The sequence below is a fragment of the Rhinoderma darwinii genome, chromosome 10 (assembly GCF_050947455.1).
Source record: "Rhinoderma darwinii isolate aRhiDar2 chromosome 10, aRhiDar2.hap1, whole genome shotgun sequence".
NCBI classification, from domain to species: Eukaryota; Metazoa; Chordata; class Amphibia; order Anura; family Rhinodermatidae; genus Rhinoderma; species Rhinoderma darwinii.
The window spans coordinates 13,620,803-13,638,419 of NC_134696.1; the positions used below are offsets into that span (position 1 = coordinate 13,620,803).

The 17,617-nt window shown below is 40.0% G+C and overlaps 1 protein-coding gene across 1 annotated transcript; it reads right to left on the reverse strand.

Moving 5' to 3' along the window:
- Nucleotides 1-9,175: 9,175 nt before the first annotated feature.
- On the reverse strand, nucleotides 9,176-17,328 carry LOC142662456 (nicotinamide N-methyltransferase-like). Its single transcript, XM_075840661.1, has 3 exons — nucleotides 17,178-17,328; nucleotides 11,398-11,605; nucleotides 9,176-9,599 (listed from the first exon to the last, which is right to left on the reverse strand). Exons 1-3 carry the CDS (start codon nucleotides 17,326-17,328, stop codon nucleotides 9,176-9,178), a joined length of 783 nt encoding a protein of 260 aa, XP_075696776.1.
- Between the last annotated feature and the right edge of the window lie 289 nt (nucleotides 17,329-17,617).

A 17,617-nucleotide genomic window follows, 5' to 3' on the forward strand; every position in this document is an offset into this window, starting at 1 on the left:
TGGACGTCATGTGTATTCAGAATCTTGACCCAGTCTTAGTATAGTTCATAAATAACCGCCCTTTGTTCCTGACCTTCCCAGATATTAACCTAAATACACATGTTTTTCATCTGTCCCAGCATTCTTATTTTATGTACCTTCCTTTTAGGTAGAACTGCATCAAATGCTTTAGAAAATTCTAGATATACAACATCCAAAGCCTTACCTACAGGGTTAGGTTCTTTCCGCTTCTCCCTAACCGGTTGTTAAACAGACAGCTGGTTTGTGGAACCGGGGTATAGAGGAAGTCCAATTAAACAGCCCTAACTGGCTTTCTCAGGAGCAGTTTCCTGCTTTGCTTGCAATACAGATGGCACAATGATGCAATTGTGCTGCTGATGATGTTTCTGCAAAAGTTCTGCTAGACTAGAAGAGGCCAGGTGTGTGGATGTGTTGTATTTTCAGGGGCCACATTGTGTGGCACAACCTTCATGGGGCATAGCAAATACTTACCATTCTTCAGCCCATTCTGGAAGCTGTAGTTTCACTTCGTACAAATTATGGCTAACGTTAACCTGGCTTTACAAATTATCTCTGTACTTAGCTGTATTATTGCTGGCGCCTTTATATATATACTGAACTTTGTCCTCGTGCTGTATATGTAATGTCCCACAAAACACTTCATAGTATTCATTGCAAGTATAATGTGTTTTACAATGTTTTATGGTGTTTTATAATGAACTTGTACTTATTGTGTACTGTCACTTTAAATGTAAATTTAATTGTATCTTTGAATACCTGGGTCTTACTATCTGAGGCTGGAGCAGGAGTGAAGGGTTCTCCCCAATACTTATGACCTGGAGATTGCTCTGGAAGAGGGAGGAGCTAAAGTTATAAAAGATTTGCTCCCTTTCTTAGGAGAAGTTGTAGACGTTTGACAGAGAATGGAAGGAACACAATATGTGCTGGTATTTGAGGATAACAGAATAGAAGTCTCTGAGAAAACATTTTTTTGGGGTCTTACAGCCATGTCTAAGTAAGAAGCTTCGGGCCTGACTTAGTAGTTTTTGACAACTTCCAGGTCACTTTTATGTATGATTCGGACTTAGGCTTGCAGCCTGGCTAATCCGTCTTTTTTTTAGCAACTTTCAAATTACTTTTTGTGTACATTATTCGATACTTGGTAGAACTCCACTTCAACTCCAGAATTTCGAGCCCATTGATGAAAAACTGTTTATTATAAGAACTGCCTCCAAATTGGAAGAGTTTTACAAGTTACGGAAAGTAAAGAAACGGTGGGATAATTGTTTCACTTTATTGCAACCTCCTGTCTTTAATTTGCCCGTAAACAGTAAGGAGACCTCACACACCAACAGGACAGGAGTAGATACTGAGAATGTCTTTCGGAGAACCAGAGACTGCCATCCCCTTACCCTTAGTGCAAAACCCCCCTTATCACTGGTGTGCGTTTAGCCCAAGGAAAAGTGGGAAAGTTACAGTAGGCCCGTTAACCAGGACTAAGGCCCGTTTAAGACATATCTCCCGCCGCCAAATTGAACCTGCACCACTTGCCCTGTGCCAGCCGCACACTACTAATATATGTACTAAGCTTTGTTCTGGTGCTGTATATATGAACTGAGCTTTGTTCTGGTGCTGTATATATGTACTGAGGTTGTTCTGGTGCTGTATATATGTACTGAGCTTTGTTCTTGTGCTGTATATATGTACTGAGCTTGATTCTAGTCCTGTATATATGTACTGAGCTTAATTCTGGTGCAGCAGGTGCCCATTGAAACATTTAGATTTTACCTATGACTGCCCTGAAAAAGTACAGCTGTGATCCGGTTGGTTGCTATGGTCAACTGATTTATATTTTCGCTGCACTAAAATTGATTAAAAAAAGGGATACAAGGCAAATTTGTAGCACTGAATGAGTGAGGAATGCCTTGTAAAGTGTGCATGACCTGTAAAAAAATGTGTGCAAGTTACATAAAAAATGTTTATCTTAAACCTCCGTGCAACCTTCAATTCCCATCAGATGAAACAGAGGTACAGTAGAGGCCCCATGCCCCTCTATATAAGGTCTATTACAGATCTATACAAAATAGAGAAATAATATGCCCTTGTGTATAAGCCCTAAGGCTGGCCATACACATTAGATATATGTTGACTATCTTATGTGTATGGTGGCATCCCGACACTCCCCCGATGGCAGAAGTCAGTGGAGAGAAGGGTTGTACATGATGTATTTCAACATGTCTGATCATGTCGTTTCCAAATAGATGAGCCGCTACCAGAGGAATGTGGCAGCGGCTTTCTTACTTCTATCTATTAAAAACACATGCACAAGTCTATGGTTGTAGGGAGGAAAAGCTGTGGGCCGAAAGCTACCTCAAGTGTATGGGCAGCTTAAGGATGAGGACACATCATAGTAAGTGTTACTAATATTTTTTGTCTATTTCTTTTAAAGCATCTGCGGTTCATGAATCAAGATTCTTAATATCAATGCTAATGAGCAGGCAAGTAACATGACCTCCTCAAGGAAAGTCACAGTTATATGTTATATGTTTATCTTTATCACAATGTTATTATAATGCAAATAGCCAGAAGCCTCATAATACCCCATGATGTCCCGGATGATTACACGAGTTCCCGGCACTTTTATCAGTCCAAGAAAAGATTACAAAAACAAAGCGGCTATAACAAGAAATTATCCAATTAATTTATAAGAAATTCATAGTAAAATCATATTCTGTTTAATTTCTGGTTATGTAAAAGCTGTATGTATTAACACCATAAGGTCCGAGCCATTTTTTTATTTTTAATTTTCATTTTTCACCTCTCGCATTCCAAGAGCCATAACGTCTTTTGTTTTTCCGTCAATAGAGTGGTGTGAGGGCTTATATTTTGCGGGAGGAGTTGTAGTTTCTATTGGTAGCATTTAAAGTACCATATAATGTACTCGGAAACTGAAAAAAAATTATTTGCTGGCTGAAATTGGGAAAAACTGAGATTACTCCATTTCCGTTTTTACATCTTTCACCATGTGGTAAAAACAACAACTTAACGTTATTCTGTGGCTCTATACGATTACGGTGATATCAAATTTATATAGATTTTTGTATATTTTACTACTTTAAAAAAACGTTTAAAAATAAAGTTATGCATCAGGGTACCAACAAGCTGCATGCAGTGTCAATAAACTAAATAACAGCATGCAGTGTCAATCAGCTGCTTCAAAGGCCAGCAAGATATTGTCATGAATTAAAAGAGGCATGGACTCGCGGGACAGGTATATAGCATTACCCCTTTACAAAGCATTAGTGAGGTCTCATCTAGAATATGCAGTCCAGTTTCCGGGCTCCAGTTCATAGAAAGGATGCCCTGGAGTTGGAAAAAATACATAGAAGAGCAACGAGCTAATAAGGGGCATGGAGTTATGAGGAAAGATTAAAATAATTAAACCTATTTAGCCTTGAAAAGAGACGACTAAGGGGGGACATGATTAACTTATATAAATATATTAATGGCACATACAAAAAATATGGTGAAATCCTGTTCCATGTTAAACCCCCTCAAAAAACAAGGGGGCGCTCCCTCCGTCTGGAAAAAGAAAGGTTCAATCTGCCGAGGCGACAAGCCTTTTTTAATGTGAGAACTATGAATCTATGGAATAGTCACCGCAGGTGCCGTCACAGCAGGGACAGTAGATGGCTTTAAAAAAGGCTTAGATAATTTCCTAGAAAAAAAAAATATTAGCTCCTATGTGTAAAAATGTTTTTTTCTTCCCTTTTCCTAACCCTTGGTTGAACTTGATGGACATGTGTCTTTTTTCAACCGTACAAACTATGAAATATATAACAAAACAGTGAAATCATAGTAATAATAATGTCACAGATGCCATACAGGAAAAAACAAAGAGGCACGCAGGCCTCTTAAAATGATTAAGGAAATTGCAAGGCACTTAAAGTCGATATGAGAGAAAGAGGGAGCTTTAACAAATAACTTTATACTTAGTTCCGACTACACAAAGAATCATCAGATATTGTGTAAATCCAATACACAGAAACAAATCTGGTTCAAGGTTGTGCTAAAGAGAAATAAATGAAGAGCGTAACAAAGGTGGAATTATGCGGCTGATTACGTATGGCAAAAAATCATTAGAAGTCAATCATTTGTTGAAACATTAAAGGAGAACTAGTGGAAATTATCGCAAAATATACCACATAAGACTAACAAAAGATCACGACCAATTCAGTTCCCGCAGTTACGAACGGAAGCCCATGAGTACTGAGGACAGGTACAATATCAGCAATAGAGAAAAATGTACTGTTATGAGTACTATCACCAGGGTTAACAATGTTTCTGCACGAAGTAGAGACAGTAGTAGGGATAGCTGAAGTTGATGTGTGGGGATGTTTTCTCCTATAGAAAAGCCACAGGTTCCAGAGACTGGAGTATCTGTTGTGATTGCAAAGTACCCAACTAAGAAGCTCCTCCATCCTGCAGATCATGTCTATCTTATCGGCCAAGTTCCGAATACGTGGGGGGTCCTTGGACTTTCAGTGCTATGAAATAAGGAGTTTAGCGTCAGTGAGTAAGTGGGTAAAGTGTTGCACGTTGGTTGAAAACCATCAGATGGAAGCCAAATTAATATCAGTGCAGGTGTAATTGTGAACTTCCATTTAGTGACCTGAAAACAAATGGATTCAACATGCTTCCAGAATGGTTGTAATTAGAGGACAGAACGAACATAAGTGGGAAATAGTTCCCTTTTGTACTCCACAGCGTCAACATGTATCAGACATATTCAGATTTAGTCTATGTAAAAATGCTGGGGTTCTGTACCACCTAGACAACGTCTTGAAGGAATTTTCTTGCACCCTAAAACATCTCGAAAACCTCTGGGAATTTTGAAGGATCTGTTGCACCTCTGATCTAAAGAAAGTTTCATCTGGTTCCCTCTCCCAAGCTGTGTAAGCAATCTGGGCCGGGCGCCTTGCCAACTGGTATCGTACGGAGGATATCGGACAGTTCCTGGCTCGTAAAGGTCCTACTCAAGATCTGTCTGTCCTCCTCTGAGAGGGATGTGAGATTGATAGAGTTCAAAAGCAAGTTTGCAGCTTCTTCCGCTAGAGGGTGTTCAGAAAGGTTATACAACGAAGTATAGAACCTAACAATCTCACTAGTTATACTACCAACATCCGATGCCAACCTGCCCGAGCCTGTCTTAATCTTATGTAAATATGATTTCTCTTTTTTCTTTTTGCATAGAGCAGACATAACTTTAGTGCCTCTTTCTCCATGTGCGTAAAACGTAAACGTCCTTCCCTGGTATAATTTAGCGGATTTAATATTCAGGAGATGTTACAGTCTACTTCTGAGATCGCCTTAGAGCATTTCCTGATCCTCTCCAAAGTGGAAATCTCAGCCAGGAGTGAGTTTAATTCAGCAGAACATTGTTTTTTTTTTAGGTTTGGAGCCCAAAGCAAATAGTTCACCTCTAATAAAAGCTTTGTGCGTCTCCAAAACCACGGGTGAAGCAAAGAAATCGGTCAGCGAGGATCACAAAGACTCAATATGTTTTGTTTTATCTACCAGAGTTTAGTTAAGCACCCACTTCCATTCTCTAGGTGGGGGGCTAGCAAAGGATATGGAGACTGAGACAGGGACGTGATCCGAAAGTGTGATAGAGCCTATGGTTGAGTTGGTAGCAGAAGTAAAATATCTTCCTGATAAAATTAAGTAGTCCAGTCTGTGGTGTGAAGAGTGTATCTGTGAGAAGAATGAGTAATCTCTGGGATATGGATGCAGGACATGCCTGTTAGGGGTTTTTGCATTCTCCTTTTTGACAGTGTGACTTTTGCATCATCTTGAAAAATGAGAATGTTCGCTCCTTCCCATAGAACTGTTCCAGGCTCTCTAGCTGCATTGAGTATATTTTTTGGTTTTGGTCGACACTTTTGGCTCTGTGAGCACTTTCAATAGTAATGTCACCTGAATAGCTATCTCCCAGAATTTGAATAAAAAGGAGTCTGACTGAGGTATGTAGAGTTTCCTGGAAGTTTGGAAGATTCTGGAACTCCCTTAAGTCTAAGGTTGTTACGCCTGTTTCTGTAGTTATGATCCACTAGCCAATTGATTATTTTGTTGAGATGACCTTGACCTGTGCCTGGGAGGTCTCAAATTGTTTTACTCTGTGACCAATTTATCGGACTTCCTGCTTTATCTCCTGAAGGTCACTGACAATGGGATATAAAGCTTTCATGAGTGCTCCATTGATGAAGGACCTCGAAACGGAAAGTGCATTCACTCTCGTCATCTTTCAGAAATGAATCCACATTTTTTAAGGAGCTTGGCTTTTCAAAGTGCGCAGCTATGTTTGAAGGTTTTTGAGAATCTGGAGCGTTTTTCCTAACGTAACTGTCCAAATTTCTCTGCTTGGTTGTCGAACTGTTTTCTCTTAATTTCTGTTGACCAATCTTGACCATTGTTAAAGGGAACCTGTCACCAGCATTTCACCTATTGAACTTTACTTCTCCCTCACTGGCCGCTGCTATAAAAAGTTAATTGCCGTTATCCCCGCTCCTAAACTCCTCTTCCGACTGTAAATATCGGTCTGCAAACGTTTTGCGCCTTTTATCGTAATTATGCGGTGTCCCTTTGTGCGCACACACCAGAAGAGGACATTAATGCACAAGCGCAGGATTTTGTGTGCTGGGGGAAGGCGAGGAGCTGTCAATCAAAAGTAAGGAGGCGAAGTAAACTTGGAAAGACTTGAGGAATGAAGATATGACTCTTTCCAAACGAAGATTTGACTCTTTTCAAATGAAGATCTGACTCTTTTCTGCTCATTAGCATACGGTGTGGGAACACTAAAAAGCTAAATACTAAAGCTAGAGAGCCGACTAAGAAGATAATTATAGGTTATATAGAAATGATTTTTCACCCACTACCACCAGGTATAGTCGGTTTAATAGGTGAAATGTTGGTGACAGGTTCCCTTTAAACTGTTAGGGCCCATTCACATGACCATGAATAACGTCCGTGTGCTGCACGTGGAAATCATGCATGCAGGAGTTTTCACGCAGCGTGTGTCCGTTGTGTGAAACTCTCTACATGTCCTATATTGGTGCGGTTTTTCACGCACCTACGCACCCATTGAAGTCAATGGGTGCGTGAAAATCACGCACAGCACACGGATGCACATCCTTGTGCTGTGCGTGACTTGCGCATCAATTTAATTTAAAAAAAGATGTGCTTTGCGAGTGCGTGAAAAACACATGCCACACTGATTGCACAACGCGACACACACGGACCAGATTCACACACTTTTTTAACGCGCTGGAATCTGATACGCTCATGTGAATGTAGCCTTAGAGAAGGAAGAGCTTAAGGCGCCTTTACATTTGTGTACAGAAGATCATTTCAACAGCATAGCTCACTGTCATTAAGTGATTTCGGTTACTCCAGTGCAAGAGTAAGGGAAGTTGGAGGGAAGGGTTAAATCAGCAGCAATCTATAGTTGGCGTTGTGATGGCAAACATCCCACTAACAGGACTGTGGAAGTGTTTGTGGGTATACGCTCCAGATAGATTAAAACTTTGTCTCACTTGTTACGTCCATCCCATCAAGGCAGTACTTCAACATGAGGAGACACTTTAGATTGGGTGGACAAATAAATTCAGGTGGAAAGTCATAGGAGACAGGTGGCAAACCTGTTTTGACAATAGGTCACAGTGACCCTCACTTCTAAGGCAGTGTGTTAGTGGGGGGAAGGGGGTCAGAGTGATGTTCCATAAACCTCAGCAGCCTATGTGGTACTTCCAAATGTTGTCAGGCAGAGCTGCTAGATGTAAGCGCACGGTGAAGGAGATTATTCAGGGTGTAGGGTAATGTCTCCCAGGTTTACAGGAGGGCACACCTGTTTCAGCAGGACCTTGTAGACCATCAATAAGGGAAGCTACAGAGAAAGGTGTCCTTCTACCTTGCTTGCTAAGCCACACCCCCTAGGTAATCATTTTCTGATCAATGAGTGCCCCACTGCTCAAACCCCCATCGATCGTGAGAACAAGGGTCCTAAACCCCATGTGCCTTCTCACTTCTTGACCGCAGTGAGGAGGACATTCATTGGAGCAGCAGTCGAGCATGCGCACTGCAGCTCCATTCACACTATCGGCTGTTTCCGTCATTCTCATAGATACTGAATGGAGCAGGGGGTGCAATTAGGAGGATCTAGGGGTTTGGGACTCCCGTTCTCGCGATTGATGGGGGTCCCAGCGGTGGAGCTCACAGCGATCATAAAATTATCTCCTATCCCATGGATAGGTGATAATTTATAATTCTGTGAAAACCCCTTTAGGTGATAACATTCTGGCTTTCTACAGTCACCACTATGAGAAGTTTTGGAGATTGCTGTATATGGCCCTCATTGCATCTAGTAATAATATATCAGTATGCAGTAAGCTCTCTGTTATCGGGTTTCTAGGGATTAACTATTTTCCTTTGCCGTATAATTCTGAAATTATTAGGCACAGAAATTTGGACCGTTAACAAAATAATTTTCAGAGGTGGGTATTAACTTTAAAGTTGTGGCACCATTAGAGGATTTTAAAGACACAGCACTAGCAACATACACCCTCTGGGATATATACTGCAAAACATCTGTTATACTAAAGGCTGTAAAAAAATTTTTTTTAGACAATTATATTGTGCACTAGATTCTAATTAGGTAAATTAACAGGATTCCCTAAAAATAATCTATAAGTAAATGAGATCATAGAGCAAAACCCTTGTGGATTATTATATTGTTTTGTTTTAAAGTTATTAAGTTTCTTCTCATAAATCAAGGTCTGTAAAATCTATGGAGCAGGAACCCCCCTCCTCAAGCCAAGGACACAAAGAGTTAAATGCTCTATGCTTCACTTTATTACACTATTTATATAAAGCAGATACGAAACAGAACAACAATGAGAAAGCAACTGATCCCAAGATTTCAGACTCCCATGATGTCCCAGATGATCAGACTCGGTCCCGGCAATATTATCTAGGACCAATCCAAGGCAAAGTCCCAAAAAGAACCGAACAACTATTTTTATGCTATTCTATACTGCACTAAGGAAGCTTCTTTTTGATTATTAGATGTTTTTAAGCTTAACATATGAAGTAATGACATGTAGACGTTGTAAGATTAGACCTACTTCTCCTTGTGAGCTGAAATAAACATGACTGCCTTAAAGTCAGTAAGGTCACTCACACCCATTCTCTCCTTGACATTACAGTATTCAATGATAAAACCTTCTCCAACTAGAACTTTCCTGACAAAATCCTCATCATATGTGAAAGCATGGAACTTGTCATTTCCGACTGTGTAATATGTTGTTTCTAAAGTCCCAACTATTATGAGGTGTCCCCCAGGTTTCAGCAACCTAGAGAACTTCCTCAGATATCTGATGTAATCATCTTGACCTTTGCTGATAACATCCAGGAGCAAAGCACTGATGACACAGTCGGCTGGTGGTAAGACCAGCGGGTCTGTCATATTCTCTTTCTCCAGGTCGTATTTCACAATATGTTGAATGGCTGATCTCAGTTTTGATTCCTGGTCCTGAAACTGGTCACTGGAAAACAAAAAAGACAAGTAAAGTGATTGTCCCACAGTCAACATCAACATGGTGGCTCAGTACTTAGCACTGGACTATTGACTTGCAATACTAGAGGTAAAGCCTGAAATCATCTAAAGACTGTGGCACCAAGTGTCAGGATTATACTGTGCCTTTCCAGCATTAACTTGTATAAGATCACACCCTATTGATAATAACATTTATCTGAGTGGGTAATAGAATTTTTACATCTGACCTGAGTATAAATAGATAAATCACTGGAATAGGACTAGAGTTTCGTTTAAAATGTAACTTTTACTTGTAACATATTTAAAAAGTGTGTAAAACAAATGGCACACCAGGACAAGACTGTTTACCAAAAAATCTTCCTTATTGTACAGGAGATGTAGTGCTCCATGCAAAAAAAGTCAATTCAATATTGGTGATATTATCATTTCTTTGCAGAGTTTAAGAAAATGCTCCAAATTGTTGCAAAACATGTGAGTGATCTATTTCCCAGGAGGTTTACTGCCCAAAGTATCTAAATAATAATATATCTAAATAAAAGAACAAAAACCCACTTTAATAGCTCAAATTTGGAATTTATAAACGGGTTTGCAGGGGTTAATGGTATGTAGTTCTCTGTATTTGTTTCCACAGACACTACATCTACACCAGTAGATAAGCCAGACACACCCTCCCCTCTCTCCCAATCTCGGGCAGCACTGGGTCTGATTCACATTGTGAATGCATGCGGTAACGCAAGCTGACTTGCTGTTTGCTGAGGGTGATTCAACTGTCTTTGACAGTTGTTCATGTCCAGCAGCAGCAATCACAGAGGCAGTGGTCCGTGATTGTGGTAGGAGGAGCTGGATAACATGGAGTCACTGACAGACACTACCCAATGGGAGGTGCTCTGGATTCCGTTCTGTATTAGCTTCAACTAAGGGGCACTCCCCTGGATACGTCACTGGAGGAGTGCACAATGAGGGAGGGAATAACCTGTATAAAGAGCAACAGAAAACACATGTGGGTGAGGACGTCACATGCCGGAACCAGCGTTTACTCCAGCACGAGGAAACAAGTGCTATGAGGAATCTCTGCCACTGCAGAAGATTTAAACTTCAAAACAGCTCCAACTTAATTTGTGCCCCCTGTTAAGGAGGTTATCTGGCCTTATCTCCCCTGAGGAATTCTGGCCATAAGGAAACGCGTCGGGAGAAAGCAATGATTGATTGCCTAAAATCATATGAAAGAAACAAGTGAGGCTTCCCAGTCCCCAGCCATAAGAACGAAACAGGACTTTAACACACTACGGAACGGGTAGGAGGGGTCATTACCCCACAGAGATTTATATTTATCCTCCTGGGAAATAGATCACTCACATGTTTTGCAACAATTTGGAGCATTTTCTTAAACTCTGCAAAGAAATGATAATATCACCAATATTGAATTGACTTTTTTTGCATGGAGCACTACATCTCCTGTACAATAAGGAAGATTTTTTTGTAAACAGTCTTGTCCTGGTGTGTCATTTGTTTTACACACTTTTTAAATATGTTACAAGTAAAAGTTACATTTTAAACTAAACTCTAGTCCTATTCCAGTGATTTAATTATAAATTCTTGTAGAGTATACAAAATATCAAGTCCTGCGGTGGAAGGCTTCAAATATACCACTCACACCTTAAACTGAGTATAAATAGAGTAAACATTTTCCGGGATCTTTGCCCCATTTCCCATTATATTTGTTGTATCAGGAGCAGCAATCACAATGACAGTGGTTATATCTCTTGATATTTGGACAAATACGTCACCTGTTTTCTTCTTTCTCTTGAAGAAGTGCTGATGTATGGCCCCAATAAAATGCTCCCGTACGGTCGTCCACCCATCTCTTCAGCTCCATGATGCATCTGTTATTGACCTTCAGGACGATGATGTTTTTGAAAAACTCACAGGCTGAATATAGATGATGAATGATCGAACCCATACTGACGTCAATCAAGATGTCTCCATTAATATGACCTGCAGAAAAACATTTGACTACTGAAACATCTAATACGTTGAATCTTCATACATTTTGTGAATAAACAAGGACATATGTCTCTATCACTTCTAGCAAACTATGTAAACATTGAGTCTCCAATACCCAAAAATCTGAAAAAAATAAAATATATAATCCTCTAATGTGTTTTTTGGGGCGTGATTTGGTGTTGTTAATGTAATACTTCTCATAAGTACAAGATGAGCAGTTATGAAGTTGCAACTCAGTAGGGTCTGTAGATGACACCAATGTTTTTTGGAGGTGAAGCCTGCAATCTTTTTAACCACTTCCTGACCAGAGGCTTTACCCCCCTTCCTGACCAGGCCCATTTTCAAGTTCTAGCCATGTGCCAATTTAAAAGCAAATTGTTCTTCTATTACTCTTAAAATCCACATGTATTTGGTCTTATTTTTCTCAGAACATATTGTGCTTCCATATTGTATAAAAAAATAATAGATATACACTACCGTTCAAAAGTTTGGGGTCACCCAGACAATTTTGTGTTTTCCATGAAAACTCACACTTATATTTATCAAATGAGTTGCAAAATCACTAGAAAATATAGTCAAGACATTGATAAGGTTAGAAATAATGATTTTTATTTCAAATAATAATTTTCTCCTTCAGACTTTGCTTTCGTCAAAGAATGCTCCATTTCCAGCAATTCCAGCATTGCAGACCTTTGGCATTCTAGCTGTTAAATTGCTGAGTTAATCGGGAGAAATTTCACCCCATGCTTCCAGAAGCCCCTCCCACAAGTTGGATTGGCTTGATGGGCACTTCTTGCGTACCATACGGTCAAGCTGCTCCCACAACAGCTCTATGGGGTTGAGATCTGGTGACTGCGCTGGCCACTCCGTTACAGATAGAATACCAGCTGCCTGCTTCTTCCCTAAATAGTTCTTGCATAATTTGGAGGTGTGCTTTGGGTCATTGTCCTTTTGTAGGATGAAATTGGCTCTAATCAAGCGCTGTCCACAGGGTATGGCATGGCGTTGCAAAATGGAGTGATAGCCTTCCTTATTCAAAATCCCTTTTACCTTGTACAAATCTCCCACTTTACCAGCACCAAAGCAAACCCAGACCATCACATTACCTCCACCATGCTTGACAGATGGCGTCAGGCACCCTTCCAGCATCTTTTCAGTTGTTCTGCGTCTCACAAATGTTCTTCTGTGTGATCCAAACACCTCAAACTTCGATTCGTCTGTCCATAACACTTTTTTCCAATCTTCCTCTGTCCAATGTCTGTGTGCTTTTGCCAATATTAATCTTTTCCTTTTATTAGCCAGTCTCAGATATGGCTTTTTCTTTGCCACTCTGCCCTGAAGGCCAGCATCCCGGAGTCGCCTCTTCACTGTAGACGTTGACACTGGCGTTTTGCGGGTACTATTTAATGAAGCTGCCAGTTGAGGAACTGTGAGGCGTCTATTTCTCAAACTAGAGACTCTAATGTACTTGTCTTGTTGCTCAGTTGTGCAGCGGGGCCTCCCACTTCTCTTTCTACTCTGGTTAGAGCCTGTTTGTGCTGTCCTCTGAAGGGAGTAGTACACACCGTTGTAGGAAATCTTCAGTTTCTTGGCAATTTCTCGCATGGAATAGCCTTCATTTCTAAGAACAAGAATAGACTGTCGAGTTTCACATGAAAGCTCTCTTTTTCTAGCCATTTTAAGAGTTTAATCGAACCCGCAAATGTAATGCTCCAGATTCTCAACTAGCTCAAAGGTAGGTCAGTTTTATAGCTCCTCTAAACAGCAAAACTGTTTACAGCGGTGCTAACATAATTGCACAAGGGTTTTCAAGTGTTTTCTAATCATCCATTAGCCTTCTAACACAGTTAGCAAACACAATGTACCATTAGAACACTGAAGTGATGGTTGCTGGAAATGGGCCTCTATACACCTATGTAGATATTGCATTAAAAACCAGACGTTTGCAGCTAGAATAGTCATTTAGCACATTAACAATGTATAGAGTGTATTTCTGATTAATTTAAAGTTATCTTCATTGAAAAAAACTGTGCTTTTCTTGCAAAACTAAGGAAATTTCTAAGTGACCCTAAACTTTTGAACGGTAGTGTATGTTACTTTTAAAAAATGTAAAAGGAAAAACGGGAAATAAATAAAAAAAAATATGCATATGTGATATTAGGTGTTTTTTTTTTCACATCTGGTGCATGTTACTGGTTTAACACACCTAAATTCATATTTGGCAACTTCTGCCGTTTTTAACGATACCAAATATGTGTGTATGTCTTACACGCTGGGCGCGAGGCGGAGCTTACAATGAATGGTGCGCAAACTTGCTTTTTCTATCTATCTATCTATCTATCTATCTATCTATCTATCTATCTATCTATCTATCTATCTATCTATCTATCTATCTATCTATCTATCTATCTAATAGATAGATATGATCTATAGATATGATGGATGGATATGAGAGACATAGATAGATATGACAATAATGATATTAACATTTGTCTTCTGCTGAATTGGCAAGGGGGCATGTCACTGCTACGGACAGTGTGAGAGCTGGGAAGAGGAGAGCGCGCATGCGCACTCTCATCTCTTCAGCTCTTGCGAGAGATGTCTTTTACTTTGTCTGCAGAACTGGCAAGGTGACGTGTCACTGATACGGACAGTGTAAGCGCTGTGCGCTCTCCTCTCCCCAGCTCTTACACTGTCCGTAGCAGTGACACGCCCCCTTGCCAGTTCTGCAGAAGACTAATCTTGAAAGCTGAAGAGTGAGTGCGTGCGCTCGCGCTCGCACACACTCTCTCCTCTATCCTCGCTCTTGCTGTAACACTGTCCATATCTGATTGGACAGTGTCACAGCCATAGCAACACGCTCCCTTGCCAGTACACGCCTCATTGACAGTTCAGGGGGTTATTTAAATATCAGGCACCAAATATAACGGCACGATATCTAAATAACGGAGGAGGGTAGAATAAAATGTAAAGAGCCCCAGGGTTTGTGAAGCCCTGTCCATTACATGCTGCACTTAGCTACACATGTACAGTGAAGGAAATAAGTATTTGATCCCTTGCTGATTTTGTAAGTTTGCCCACTGTCAAAGACATGGACAGTCTAGAATTTTTAGGCTAGGTTAATTTTACCAGTGAGAGATAGATTATATTAAAAAAAAAAACATAAAATAACATTGTTAAAATTATATATATTTATTTGCATTGTGCACAGAGAAATAAGTATTTGATCCCTTTGGCAAACAAGACTTAATACTTGGTGGCCAAACCCTTGTTGGCAAGCACAGCAGTCAGACTTTTTTGTAGTTGATGATGAGGTTTGCACACATGTTAGATGGAATTTTGGCCCACTCCTCTTTGCAGATCATCTGTAAATCATTAAGATTTCGAGGCTGTCGCTTGGCAACTCGGATCTTCAGCTCCCTCCATAAGTTTTCGATGGGATTAAGGTCTGGAGACTGGCTAGGCCACTCCATGACCTTAATGTGCTTCTTTTTGAGCCACTCCTTTGTTGCCTTGGCTGTATGTTTCGGGTCATTGTCGTGCTGGAAGACCCATCCACGAGCCATTTTTAATGTCCTGGTGGAGGGAAGGAGGTTGTCACTCAGGATTTGACGGTACATGGCTCCATCCATTCTCCCATTGATGCGGTGAAGTAGTCCTGTGCCCTTAGCAGAGAAACACCCCCAAAACATAATGTTTCCACCTCCATGCTTGACAGTGGGGACGGTGTTCTTTGGGTCATAGGCAGCATTTCTCTTCCTCCAAACACGGCGAGTAGAGTTAATGCCAAAGAGCTTAATTTTAGTCTCATTTGACCACAGCACCTTCTCCCAATCACTCTCAGAATCATCCAGATGTTCATTTGAAACTTCAGACGGGCCTGTACATGTGCCTTCTTGAGCAGGGGGACCTTGCGGGCACTGCAGAATTTTAATCCATTACAGCGTAATGTGTTACCAATGGTTTTCTTGGTGACTGTGGTCCCAGCTGCCTTGAGATCATTAACAAGTTCCCCCCGTGTAGTTTTCGGCTGAGCTCTCACCTTCCTCAGGATCAAGGATACCCCACGAGGTGAGATTTTGCATGGAGCCCCAGATCGATGTCGATTGACAGTCATTTTGTATGTCTTCCATTTTCTTACTATTGCACCAACAGTTGTCTCCTTCTCACACAGCGTCTTCCTTATGGTTTTGTAGCCCATTCCAGCCTTGTGCAGGTCCATGATCTTGTCCCTGACATCCTTAGAAAGCTCTTTGGTCTTGCCCATGTTGTAGAGGTTAGAGTCAGACTGATTAATTGAGTCTGTGGACAGGAGTCTTTTATACAGGTGACCATTTAAGACAGCTGTCTTTAATGCAGGCACCAAGTTGATTTGGAGCGTGTAACTGGTCTGGAGGAGGCTGAACTCTTAATGGTTGGTAGGGGATCAAATACTTATTTCTCTGTGCACAATGCAAATAAATATATATAATTTTGACAATGTGATTTTCTTTTTTTTTTTTTATATAATCTGTCTCTCACTGGTAAAATTAACCTAGCCTAAAAATTCTAGACTGTTCATGTCTTTGACAGTGGGCAAACTTACAAAATCAGCAAGGGATCAAATACTTATTTCCTTCGCTGTATGTTCTTCTTTAAAGAAGCGGTGCTCACTCAACTTTTTTAGGATTTATGAGCTTCATTTTGGTTCGTTCAGTTTCATTAAAGCTTCACAGATCTAAAGCTTCACTTATGACACTTATGGTTTCTGATTTCTATACTATTTACTGGCTGTGCTACATAGGTTTTCTCTCTGTTAGCATTTTTCCCCACATTTTTTTCTTGATCTACCCTTTGTGACTTTTTTTCCCCTTTTAGTAGTTGAGTTCTTGTGACATGACTGGACCTGACCCTGTGTAAAATCTTGCAATCATCAAGCCTGCCGAGCTGTCATCCATGTTCAGTCTGATGTGACAAAGAAAGTGATATCTCCATCCCAATATGACAACAACCTCTAAATATGGGTACGATTAAATAATATTATTATTTCTGCCATTTGTTATAAACTGCGCAGAAAATGATTGTTGGTGCATTTTTTTTTAATAATAAGTATGGATATCTGTCATTGAACACAGAATCATAAATTCTAGAGATCAGGGAATTTATAAAAAAAAATTGTTGGAAGAAATAAAAAAATAACAGCAGCTCAAACTGGTAAACCACAAATTGGCAGATAACAGCAGATTTAGGTAATTGCATCCACAATTAGAATTTTTGAGATGCTCTTAATCATCCTCCAAAAAGTTTTCCGGGGTTCTCGAGGTTAGAGAAGAGAAAACAATTACTCTACTAAACCCTGACACCCGATATTCTTCATCATATACAATGACTAGGGATTTGCTCGGCTCCCTGTGATTTTCAAGTTAGTTAGACTGGGGCAGTATGTTTGCCCTCTCTGATCTCCCACACCCCAAAAAAGTTTGCCCAATTTTTAATCAGTTGTTTACAATTTTTTAAAACGAGTTAAAAATAGAATCATTTACAGGTCAATATATGTTAGGAGTAATAAAATCAGAATACATACCCACTGCAAAAAGTTGTCTAAAATTTTCAATATAAAAATTCAAGCAATTATCTTCAAAGACCATGTCAGGTTTATCTGAAAAGTAATGCTCCAGAAATTGTCTGGAATCAAAGTCATGTACATGATAGAGCTTATGGGGACTGGAATCCATCATCTACTCCTGTATCACAGACGGGGTGACTACCTCTAGACCGGGGCACAAGGTCTTTATATAATTACCAGGATTCAATTTACATAGTGTGTTACTAAGAATAACTTATCACATGATGACTTATTATAGTCATGAGTCGGTCATGGGAATTTGTGTTATAATAAATTCACATAGAGAAATAACGATCTTTAAATAAACAAATCAATTTTATTGTTAAAGTAACAATGAGAGAAAAACAAAATAAAATAAAAAATTGTCTCTTTTTCAGTCTGTCAGAATGCAGAGCTTT

Excerpts from the sequence above, each read along its gene's own strand:
- LOC142662456 (XM_075840661.1), bottom strand. The coding sequence starts at position 17,328 with ATGGATTCCAGTCCCCATAAGCTCTATCATGTACATGACTTTGATTCC. Across the intron at positions 11,606-17,177 it reads TAGACAACTTTTTGCAGTGG|GTCATATTAATGGAGACATC; the intron begins GTATGTATTCTG and ends GTTTTTCTGCAG. Across the intron at positions 9,600-11,397 it reads CAAGAGAAAGAAGAAAACAG|TGACCAGTTTCAGGACCAGG; the intron begins GTGACGTATTTG and ends TTTGTTTTCCAG.